The sequence below is a fragment of the Glandiceps talaboti genome, chromosome 2 (assembly GCF_964340395.1).
Source record: "Glandiceps talaboti chromosome 2, keGlaTala1.1, whole genome shotgun sequence".
NCBI classification, from domain to species: Eukaryota; Metazoa; Hemichordata; class Enteropneusta; family Spengelidae; genus Glandiceps; species Glandiceps talaboti.
The window spans coordinates 29,234,176-29,247,110 of NC_135550.1; the positions used below are offsets into that span (position 1 = coordinate 29,234,176).

General features: G+C 33.9%; 1 protein-coding gene across 1 annotated transcript in view; it reads right to left on the minus strand.

The window, feature by feature from the left end:
* Positions 1 to 10,801, minus strand: part of LOC144446438 (5-hydroxytryptamine receptor 3A-like) — a 15,110-nt gene extending 4,309 nt beyond the window's left edge. Inside the window, exons 1-11 of the mRNA XM_078136203.1 lie at positions 10,792 to 10,801; positions 10,132 to 10,262; positions 7,062 to 7,171; positions 6,822 to 6,963; positions 6,236 to 6,380; positions 5,762 to 6,010; positions 5,539 to 5,636; positions 4,771 to 5,087; positions 1,957 to 2,122; positions 1,074 to 1,118; positions 136 to 245 (exon numbers count right to left, since the gene is read on the minus strand). Coding sequence (XP_077992329.1) covers positions 136 to 245; positions 1,074 to 1,118; positions 1,957 to 2,122; positions 4,771 to 5,087; positions 5,539 to 5,636; positions 5,762 to 6,010; positions 6,236 to 6,380; positions 6,822 to 6,963; positions 7,062 to 7,171; positions 10,132 to 10,262; positions 10,792 to 10,801 — 1,523 coding nt within the window. The remainder of the gene's footprint in view (positions 1 to 135; positions 246 to 1,073; positions 1,119 to 1,956; positions 2,123 to 4,770; positions 5,088 to 5,538; positions 5,637 to 5,761; positions 6,011 to 6,235; positions 6,381 to 6,821; positions 6,964 to 7,061; positions 7,172 to 10,131; positions 10,263 to 10,791) is intronic.
* Between the last annotated feature and the right edge of the window lie 2,134 nt (positions 10,802 to 12,935).

Consider the following 12,935-nt stretch of genomic DNA (forward strand, 5'->3'; position numbering starts at 1 on the left):
ATAACCACGGTCAGTATTGAATGTTACGCCATGCGCCAATTCAGTTTGAAATAACTATGGTCAGTATTGAATGTTATGCAAAGTTTGATATTATAAAATAATTCTTTAGCTACTTGATCGACTTGTAATACTTACGCATTGTATAGAATGGTGGTAGGAATCCAAATATTAGAAGCTGGTAACCTGACATGTTTCTTTTCATTGTAGTTTGCAGGGTCCCAACGTAAACGTTCATCAACCCATGTCTGTCAAGTACAATGTAGGCAAATTATCAATAAATCTTTCATGTAGGTCTTCTGATATAAGTAAAACTATTTGAATGAAACAATTATTATGTACCTTCGATGATAGATGACATTGATAAATCCTATTACGGTATACGTAAAGGATGTAGAATACAATTTGAGTTTATCTTTCAGTTCCAAACTCTCACAAACCAATCTTTTAAATTGTAAAACTTTAATTGCTTCAATGCATATTTGATGATTAAAGAGTAGCTTTCCAAATTTCAACTTTAAGGTAAACATTTCATTTTCAATTCCTCAACTCAATATCCATACATGTCCATGTATATCCAAGACTCTTTGCCATCCACACCGGTTTCCCGCCTTTTTATGGCTCTCATGGTAGGTTTAGAACTGTATCGTTATTTTAAAAGTAATTACACTTTTGCTAATATAGTATTTCAATTCTGGATGGATGGATGAATGAATGAATGAATGAATGAATGAATGAATGAATGAATGAATGAATGAATGAATGAATGAATGAATGAATGAATGAATGATGAATGAATGATGAATGAATGAATGAATGAATGAATGCATGAATGAATGAATGAATATCTGATGTTCTCTTCACAAACTCGAAATATACAAACGACCTTTGCTGGTCATAGTCTAGTGATAGATACTGCTGGTGTTTAGTGTAGTGATAGGTACTGCTGGGTTTTTAGTGTAAGGATGTATTATAGTAGTTTAGACAAAAATATCTATTATATTATTAATATTTGACTTGCTATTAAACTTCAAAGAAAATTGTGATCTTTTTGACGAAAATGAAACATGCTTTACCTGATAACAAACAAAATGAGTGCTTAGTTGTTGCAATTTTTCGTCCTGTAAACAAGATCAACATTAAAAGTTGTTATAATATAGGCGATGCATTTGGAAAATGTCATTCAAAACATAACACATTGCAATTGCATGGTTTTCACGGTATCTACATATACAAAATGTAGATAGCTGAGAACTTTCTTTCGATGTTATTTAGTAGTAGTAGTAGTAGTAGTAGTAGTAGTAGTAGTAGTAGTAGTAGTAGTAGTAGTAGTAGTAGTAGTAGTAGTAAAATTTATTTAAGAACAGGGTAGCCAGGAAACAACAGAAGCTGATTTCCACCTGGGCCCTGTTACCACACACCAAAAACACATTGCATACCACACAAAAAGAGATTACAAACAATGCGAAAGCAACGTTTAACAAGACAAGACGAAAAACCAACAATATCAATACATAAATTTACACCACCATCCAGTTACACCATACTGGAAGTCATCCTCTCTGACATAATATGATTTATGTATGTATTTCTAAAAGTATGAATTGCTTTGCACTGCTTAATATGTGTTGGTAGACTGTTCCATAAAACAGCTCCAGAATATTTAAAGGTTCTCTTGCCGAAATTACTGCTAACTCTCGACACATGCGTATTGAGATTGGATCTTTGTCTGGTGGAATAGGTAAGATACAGAGGTGTTAATTTATGAAGAACTTTAAAATAAACTCATGCCTTCATTAGTAAATTGCGTTTGAGAATATTATTTGTAAGAAAACATTTAGAAAAGATGGTACAGGACACAAGACTTAAATGGCAATATTTCAGTTCAGGTCTTCCTACGCAATAACCACTATCAAAACAAAATCATTGCAAAATTGATCTATAACATTGACACCTTACCAAGTGTATAATTCGGTAAATATCCACCATCATTGACACAACGGTAATTCTTTCTTTGTCCAATTCTGGTCTAGATTTGGTGTCATATTCGTGTAGAATACTTTGCATAATTGACGTCTCTTCCAGTGATGCTGGAATGTAGAATAACGACGATGAAACTTTATAACTGGCCACAAAGTAGACGTGATATGTTGGAGTACAGTAGAATTGCGTGCGAAATTACTGTACTGTATAGACGGAGATACACGAGAACCTTAGAATAGTGCTATTCTAAGTGCTGTATGACATACACTAGCCCGCTCACTATAGATATTGTCACAGTAAACAAACTCGTGATTATTTTGGTATTAGTGATTAACAACAACATGTCGAGATTTGTTAAATACAAAATATATGTTTACTAACCTTGGCATTGGTTGCAGATATTACAACTCCATAAAATCATCACGGAAAGCAACAACAACAATGATGCCGTCATTTTGCATTACCAGTAAATGACAACTTCATTGTACAGGTAGCCTATGTTGTATGACGTTACTAATAATAAAGTGAAACGAGACAGTATGCCCATGCATATATTACTTTAAATTCATTTTACAGAGGTATACCAAGCCCGTGCATTTGAATTACATTAATGAATATATATGAACAGATATAAGGTTAAATGAAAAACAAACAAAGAACAACCACTATGGGTTGTATTGGGACTGTCAGCTGCTAGACGGTAGGAGACACTCCTTTATTATAATCAAACAAGGTAGGTATGATAAATTACCATATATACAATCATATATATATATATATATATATATATATATATATATATATATATATATATATATATATATATATATATATATATATATATATATATATACCAGTCTTCATATTTCCAAGGCCATTTATTAAAGTGACTCATTTAATTAATGAATTATTATAATTATTATAATCTTATAAAAACGAAACGTACAAGATAAGGAGTATGAATAAGTGTCGACTCTTACTGATGCTACAAGATGACACCGTGACAGAGATAAATTTAGTGAAGGCAAACAAGATTTTCCATTTATTTACGATTGTATGACTGTAACCAATAAGTTGTGTTCTTTATACAACGCAACATTAATGAAGGAAGGATACCAGTACATTTGTTCCATTTATGTACTTGAAGGACGTGATGTTTTAATGATGTGAATAGTATGGGTTGTTTATCTCTCACACTATAAAAAGTATAATTAAATCCCATTCATTCAAATATAGTACCGCATTATAAAGTGAAGTGCAGTACAGTACAGTACAGTACAGTACAGTACAGTACAGTACAGTACAGTATAGTACAGCACAGCACAGCACATTACATTACATTACATTACATTACAGTACTGTACAGTACAGTACAGTACAGTACAGTACAGTACAGTACAGTACAGTACAGTACAGTACAGTACAGTACAGTACAGTACAGTGCAATGCAGTGCAGTGCAGTGCAGTGCAGGACAGTACAGTACAGTCCAGTGTAGGGCAGTACAATGCAGCACAACACAGTACAGCGCAACACAGCTCAGTACAATGTAGTACGATACACAGTATGTACCCTCGTATGGTTTTATTTAGTGTTACCAATTTTAAAAATACATACAATAATTCATCGTTAATATCGCTTTCATCATATGTGCTTATAAAGGCGGTAATGGATTGTACGCTCCCCAGGGAGTTGAGAAAGTACAAAAAAGAGCCGTTTCGCCAATATAGATCCATGCCAGGGGTATTAATTATAAAGCGCTTTGAGCACAAAGTGGGAAAGCGCTATATTAAAACCAACTTTATTATTATTATTATTATTATCATTGATATTATTATATTATTATCGCCTTTAACTTCGCTTTTGACCAACAATATTTAGACTTATTGTACTCAGGGCATTACATGTCCAGACTTTGTCAATACATTGCCATGATTTCAAAAATATTTTGTGTCGTTATGAATTTTTCGTTTGCCTCATTACCTTAAGCATTCTATACATTGTCATGTGTAGAAAATAGATAGAATAAAACACTATCACCACGTGATTGCCCCAAGTGAACTGACTGTTGTTTTTTATCTACCAATAATGTACATATGATAACAGGTTAAAAAAAATTATTTCGAACCTTAAAGTATCAAATGACCCATCTACAAAATCGAAAAAAATGTCTGGGTGGTTGTATTTGCGATAAAAGGTATAAGAATGACCCACGCGATATATAAATATCTTGAAGATTAATATTGAAATGTAGATATTTCTTTATAAAAACTATTCAAGCAAGTGCGTAAAAATCTCGACATAATTGACAAGAATAATATTTATCTTTCTTTATCATCTTTGTCGAAAAGGACTTTAGATGTTGAAAAGAAGTTTATAGAAATTCAATGTAGACGTTCAAAATTGCTACTTATAAACGAGAAAATCTAACCAGATTCCAGCTTTATTTCCAAAGATCATTCATTCATTCATTCATTCATTCATTCATTCATTCATTCATTCATTCATTCATTCATTCATTCACGACACTTCGCTACATTGTAATTGTTCTTGAAGTCCTCTGCTAACAAAATCCAACATTTCATTTTGTTAGCAGAAATGTACATATAGATATGTACTCATAGAAATATGCACAACAGCATCTGCTATAATTTTGTTTTTCCAGTAATGTTTACTTTCTCGTTATTTCAATATCGCAAACAATTTAGCACGAATATGTAATGGTCAGATCAGTCTGCAGGCCTCATGATGGTCAGTCATCACCAGTCACTGTGTATTCTATTGCGCAATACCAGATGAGGAGCAGCAATGGAAAGAATACCATTGCTAGTCTATCCATCCAGACTGCTACTGTATACCAGTCACTTTCACGTTGGCCTTGCTTTTCTTTCTTTTCTAAAAACGACGTGACACTCGCATACATGGAATCCATACGATGAATAATACCATCCAGTTGAAGGTTTTTGTCATTTGGCAATACTTGTTGCTTGTTATTTGCTCTATTATAACGAGTCGGATATCGAGGTGTATTATGTGCCATAAACGTACAGGTATTTCCACGAATCCTGAACCATTTGTTATGAATTATTCCCTTCAGCCATTTGGGTACCTTTAGAAGACAAATGTAAAATATTTGACTAAATCCTCTTTTAAATTGATTAGGGTAGATTAACAAGTGTTATTTCTACATTTCGTCAGTTACAATAACCACACAAACTTACTATGTGCATCTGAAGGAATTTATATGTCGCATGTTTATGCAAAGTGGAAAGGCAAGCAGGTCATTTTCTGTGTATTTATAGGATTGACATCCATGGTCCATCTGAATGCGACATTCATGTGGTGGGATATGTTATGGTTATTGTAAGCTGATACATGTACCTTACAATATGGAGAGAAAAACACACGGAATACATTATATATATATATATATATATATATATATATATATATATATATATATATATATATATATATATATATATATATATATATATATATATATATATATATATATATATATATATGCCCATACTGCTATGCTAAAATCATTCACTCACCTCTCGTTTGCTCTTTCCGAGCTTATTAACGGCAAGCACCAATACGTTGTGTATTACCACTAAACAGATGGTCACAAGGGTAGCCAGATAATACAATTCTACAGGAGAAACATGTCATATGATGAGTGTAAAAGTAATTGAAATCTATAAGTTTACATAAATTTTAAAGTAATAATTATTCATAAAATGGAAGTGTGATAATGTCTGTTAAAATACATTTTACCTAAAGAAGGTATCTTGTCAGTAGTAGCGGGTAACCTTTCACCAGCGAGGGCTAGAAACACCACACTTGATAAGAAGAGAGTGACACCCATCAGGATCTTGACATTGCCAAATTCATGTGGTATTGGTAGTGAGAACATGGAGAGGACTGCCATTAGTGCACTGGGTAGAATCAGGGTGATCACGTACAAAGTAGACTTCCTTGATACTGAAAAGGTTACTTCCAGACAACTATAATATATGGGACTACCTGAAATATATTCAAAATAAGTAATTTATACATTAATTTAAATGATATATATTGTGATTTGTGGCGAAGATCACAGAATCGACACCATTTCCAAGTACGACAGTGTGTTTTTGTCGGTCACTGACCTTTGTAAAAGGGGAAATGAGAGTTAAACTCCGGATGTTTTTAGCAGTACTTTAAGGAATGGAATTATTGAAGTGTGCAATTACAATAGAAATATTTTACCGATTACAATTTCTCTAATCTTTGTTTCTTCCATTTCCCATTCTCCCGATTGAGAAAAGGTCTTCTTGTTTAATGTGTCAGATATAGGTTCCAGAATAACTTCGTCTCTCGTGTAAGACCAGCTACCGATGAAAAATTCACATTTCTGGAATGAGACAGATATAAATTTATGAATAACAGAAAACCAAGAATAACGCAATGCATGATCAAAGCTGATCAAATACGTCCACTTATTAAAATGGTTACCTGAGTGATCAAAACTCGACAAACTTTGTGATGTATTTACGTAGATTGAAGTATATAATGTTTATGCGACTCGAAGAACATGTAACATGATCAATTACTGCCTTAGACCACTGTAACTCAGTTGTTAAATACATTTTAATATCGCATATATAGTGGTCCGGGTTACTTATCGACTGTCATCAAGACTATAAGTATCTTTCTGGTGGCGAGGGGGGAATGAGCTGAATATTCTATCTAAATTATTTGAAACCACCTTTATGCAGCACAACAGGATTGACTGCTCTACAAATGAGGTTCATATACCAATGCAATTGAAAAACTTTGAAAATTGCATACCTACCTGAGTATCTCGAGGGTAAGAATATACATCAACAGGACACTGCGTTGTTGGTATGAAAGGTCTCCAATATATACTCACTGTTCCGTTGTGGTACACGACAACTGAATTACCACTGGCTTTAAATGCTTCTCCCTTACCTAAACTGCAAATATATATATTTTTAAAATTACACTAAATACATGAACAACACCATTTAAGAACAACGATGGAAATAATTCAATGGTTATGACTAATACTTACTCATTATAGAAGGCAATATCAGGTAACCATACATCAGTTGCTGGTAAGAGTAATTTCTCTATTCCATTATACTCAGCAGGATCCCATGTAAGGAATTCATCAACCCATGTCTGATAAGTGCAAAGATTATCATAATCATAATCATAATAATCTATAAAGTGCATTACATTAAAAATAATCTCAATGCGCTGTACAAGTACAACTGGTTGGAAAATACAAAAACAATCATTATAAAAGACAACAAAAATACACTATCTAAAATTAAAACTGTTTAAAAAGTCCCGATAGTAGAAATATACTAGTAAAAAGGTTCACATGCAAAACGGTTAAATATATAAAATGTCTAGCGACTTAAAAGGTAAATTTTCAAACTGCGGTTAAACGGTTGAATGAAGAAGCAGCTCGGATCGGTGATGGAAAGACATGCCATAGACGAGGGGCACAGTGTGAAAAAGCTCGATTACCATAATACATAGTAATGTCAATAAGGCTGGTGTAAACTAATGTTACCGTTGAACTGAGAACGAACATTACGACCAGTGGCCTGTTTTGTCAGCAATTCACTAAAATAAGACGGTACAATTCCATTTATAACTTTAAAAGTGATACATAAAATGTTGAATTCAGTTCGCTGCTGAACAGGGAGCCAGTGTAAATCATTAAGAATTGAAGTAGCATGGTCACATTTTTTTCTTTCTGGTGACAAGTTGGGCCACTGAGTCTTGAATGATTTGGAGTTTGTGAATCTCATATAAAGGAAGACCATGAAGTAAACTATTATTGACAGTAATCTGATCGCGATGTTATGAAGGCATGTACAAGTTTCTCGGTAGAAGTTTGATCCAGTATGTTGAGAATTTTTCCAATCTTCCAAAGCGCAAAGGAGACAGTTTTGCAAATATTCACAACGTGATATGACATGGTAGCACATGAGCTGAATCCATGGAAACACCAAGATTTCGAACAATGCCAGACGTCAAGATTAATCAACACGTAACAGTCATGCAACGTTCAAAAAGAAAAAAAAACATATCATGCATGTGTCGTCTACTATCGCCCCTTAAATGCGTTAGATGTAATTAATAAATGTATCAGGACTATCTTATCAAAACGAGCTATCTATGTCTTTATGGTCAACATATTTCTTTTGTTGTTACTGAATACCCCAAGTCGTCAAGATGCCATTGTTATGGTGTTATGTTACTCTCCATTCCTCAATCATTGACAGGAATGAAATAAGCATCAATTACGATTACGTGTTTCCTAGTCATAGAATGGTCGAAATGACGTTGGCCAATGTTATATATATATATATATATATATATATATATATATATATATATATATATATATATATATATATATATATATATATAGGTAAGTCATAAACTGAAGGTAAGTCATAAACTGAAGGAAAAGCGCTCAATACTGAGAAGTAGAGCTGTATTTATGGTACGGAGCCGTTACTCAGAGTTTCACGCTTGAATGCGATCTTCGGACGACGTCCGAAGATCGCATTCAAGCGTGAAACTCTGAGTAACGGCTCCGTACCATAACTTGTGTATTTTGCACTATCTTAGCAGATTGATACTCACCGAGTTATATATATATATATATATATATATATATATATATATATATATATATATATATATATATATATATATATATATATATATATATATATATACATATATATATATATATGTATATATATATATATGTATATATATATACATATGTTATATATCTTATATATATATATGTGTGTATACAATATATATCATATATCATATATACTTGTTTGTATTTTTTAAACTTTGCCTTTAAATCGGTTACAAATGTAAAAAGCATACATTAACAAGTGTGATCAATTGTTTAACTATTATTTACCTCGTAGCAATGAACATGGGTTGTGATGAGTTGTAACTTTTCATTCTGTCGATAGATGTACAGACAGACAGACAGACAGACAGACAGACATATAGATAGATTGATAGATAGAGAGATAGATAGATAGATAGATAGATAGATAGATAGATAGATAGATAGATATATATATATATATATATATAGATAGATAGATAGATAGATAGATAGATAGATAGATAGATAGATAGATAGGTAGGTAGGTAGGTAGACAGAGACAGACAGACAGGCAGACAGACAGACAGACAGGCAGACAGACAGACAGACAGGCAGACAGACAGACAGACAGACAGACAGACAGACAGACAGACAGACAGACAGACAGACAGACAGACAGACAGACAGACAGACAGACAGACAGGCAGACAGACAGACAGACAGACAGACAGACAGACAGACAGACAGACAGACAGACAGACAGACAGACAGACAGACAGACAGACAGACATATATTAATCGCTATCATTATTGCATGTATAAGAAACTACATAGTAGACTATTACATGAAACCATTGGTTTGTTTTTATATATGACAAGTAGTGGCTCGTACCCAGCATATTCTATGTATTGTTACTGACATGTTACGTAATGAAGTTATTTACATACATGGAAGAGTCAGTTGCGTCAATATATTCCATACAACTTGACAATCCACCCGCATCTACCACCGTTCTGATATCATGTCTATAGTTCATCATTGACTACATATAATGCACAGTCCAGACAAATATGGTTAGTCGTATAAGAACACCCTATACATTCGTTCTTTACAACTACTACAAGTACAACGTCCTGACAATCGAATACACGATACATAAATTACAACAAGCTAAAACGTATGTAAAACGTTTGTTATTGTACGTACAGTAACAAATATTTTGATTATTTTTTGAGTTATGAACAAGGATTTAGTAGATGTTGCTTCACATTGTTTTTCCCAAGTATGAAAACCCCGTAGAGTTGTTTTATGAATTAAACATTCAAAATAAAATACCCATTTGTCATCCATATGGCCACTGTATATTGCAAACACACCAGAACGGTAACATAGAGGTTACTTGCTGGACATACTTTTACGCAACTCTCAGACATATACAAATAAAACAACAAATTACTGATTTACATAACAAAAACATTTTACCATCTCGACTACTCTGAGTATATTTATATCCATTTTCACCAATATTGGTTGAATGTGGTTAAAAACAGGACGTGTTCTGACATCATACCCGTCAAGGATTGCCGTGATGATTCTTCGTTCATATGAAGACGCTAAGAGAAAACAATGACATATTGTGGTAAATGTATTTTACTCGAATCATACAAAATAGAACTCACCTCTGCTACTAGATAATTAGGTAGTGTAGAAATAGGAAATATTAGCATAGCAGCCAATATTGCAACATTTCCGACAAAAATTGCCAAAGAACGAAGCACATATTAGTTAATCCAAGGTACTGAAATGAGTGGTTAATAGGCAAAAGGAGATAGGCCATAAACACACATGTTAGTGTTATCACTTATAGTGAATTCTCTCAATGTTCTCCACTGTCATTGTAAGGAATTCACTCTATTTGGTATCACCAAAGAAAAGAATTAAACAATTATTACAAGTCTCGGTTTTGTCTTGGCTAATCCATATTTCATTGATCTTGGACGATAACCGAGGTTCATTTTTCACCACGAGAGAGGTTTACAACAGAAAATGGATGTAATTGAATTTCCATCTATTTTTTTCATTTATCTAATTGTCTGCATGCTATTCGTATATGCAATGATTTTCTGAAGGTAGTTTACTTACCGAGACACATCGCAAAAGTTACAGTCCAAGTAACGAAACAACCCAGCCCAATAATATACATTCTTTACTATTGTTACAGTGCTACGTGAGCGACAATGTTTACGAAATGTGGCGCTTACTGTCACGATACTGTTGTGTAAGGGACCGGTCAGTTTCTTCAGCGGGAGGGGGGGGGGGCGCGGTGGATTCTTAAATCGGGCCGACAAAAAGTCACTGAACCCCCTATCTGTAAAAGAAGAGCTTGAGACTGTGATGTGTACACCTCATGTGGGGGGAGGGGGGTCCTAGGGAGTCTCCCCTAGAAGCCCTGCAGGTTTTTTCCTCTGAAAAGTCAATTTTGAGACTATTCAGACCCTTTCAGACAATAATTTCCAAGCTTTACAAGACAGCACCAACATGTAAAACGCAACTACATAGGGTTGAAACACTTTTGAAATATACTTTGATAGCATCATGACAGTAAGAGGGGAAGAATTTGAAACTGGGATATGTCCATCTCAAGTGGGGGTCCGAGGGGGTCTCCCTCCAGAAGCCCTGTAAGATGTTTACTCTTAAAGCCAATATTTAGGCTATTCAGATCTCAGACCCTTTCAAGCAATAACTTAATCCATGCTTTACAAGACAGCACCATCAAGTATCAGAAACTATTCTTTATAACTTACATAGGGTTGAAATATGTTCTTAAAAAGTTAAATGGAATCATTATATACATGTAGTAAAGGTCAGCATATCTAAAGTCACCGGTATGTTAGAGAACTTTAGGTGGTCATACCTAGTGTATAATAGAAACTGGAATCTGATGAGATGCGGTGATTTGTAGTGTCAATAACATGTAGTGTCCAAAATAGAAAGTGTATTAATCCCTTCTGACAAGTTCATACTGACGAGTAGAACAATTTAGATTATCTTCTTTTATAAACTATCTATGAAGATTACCATTACGAAACTTTCAAGTTCACTTTTGCCCCAAAGTGCAAGATAAGTGAAGCATTGATCGTGAAACAGCCAAGCATTTAAATGACATGTTCTATAACTAGTGTGGTAGCTAGGTAACATATGTGTATAGTTATATGTTTGAACTAATACATAATATTAAAGAATTCATGTAAGAAACAGGGACAAGAACAAATATTTACATGTACCACGTTTCAGACAAGGCTATATACCATTGTAGAAAAGGCTTTTTTTCTTCCACCACAATCCAAAACACAATGACCCCTATCCACAATTTTGAAAACAGCATGATCCCCCCACTGCCAATTTAAAAAACAGGGTGACCCCCTACAAATCCACCGCGCCCCCCCCCGGCCGAAGAAAATGACCGGTCCCTAACGTATGTATATGTACATATCATATTCATCACCACTTGCACGTTCCACGTAACACAAGTGAAACATTGCCGTTGGTGCAACCTCTCTCCACTCCACTGTCTATGGTGCAAGGTCATTGATCTACATATATGTCATCTAGTGATCCGCGACTTTAAACGTGTATGCAACGTGACGGTCTATGTTCAATGCAATACCTCTTTGCGCACATGATGATTTTAAGCTTCAACCTTATTCTGTTTCAATACATACATACATACATACATACATACATACATACATACATACATACATACATACATACATACATACATACATACATGCATGCATACATACATACATACATACGTACATACATACATACATACATGTACATACATACATACATACATACATACATACATACATACATACATACATACATACATACATACATACATACATTTCATTTTTATCATTGTAAATTAATAAAGTTGCTTGGGGTTCAAGACTATGTGTAGTACGGTACAGTGGTACTTAGTTCCACATTTCCAAAAATTCTAAATTTTACTCTTAAGTAGCTTCCTAATGTCCCCCACTCCTCCCCTTCTTTTACATCTACTCTTCACCACAATCATCTCTCCCTTCTGTCATTCCTCCTCATTCTTCTTCTGAATAAATAGGTAGAGGGTAAGATAATAAATACATTGAATAACCGACTTACGTCAAAGATATCGATGACAATAAAATGACAGTTTGAGAGACAGTGGAGGAAACATTCAACAATAATGAAATATCAACACACTCATGTTTATGTTTTTAAAATTGTGATGTATT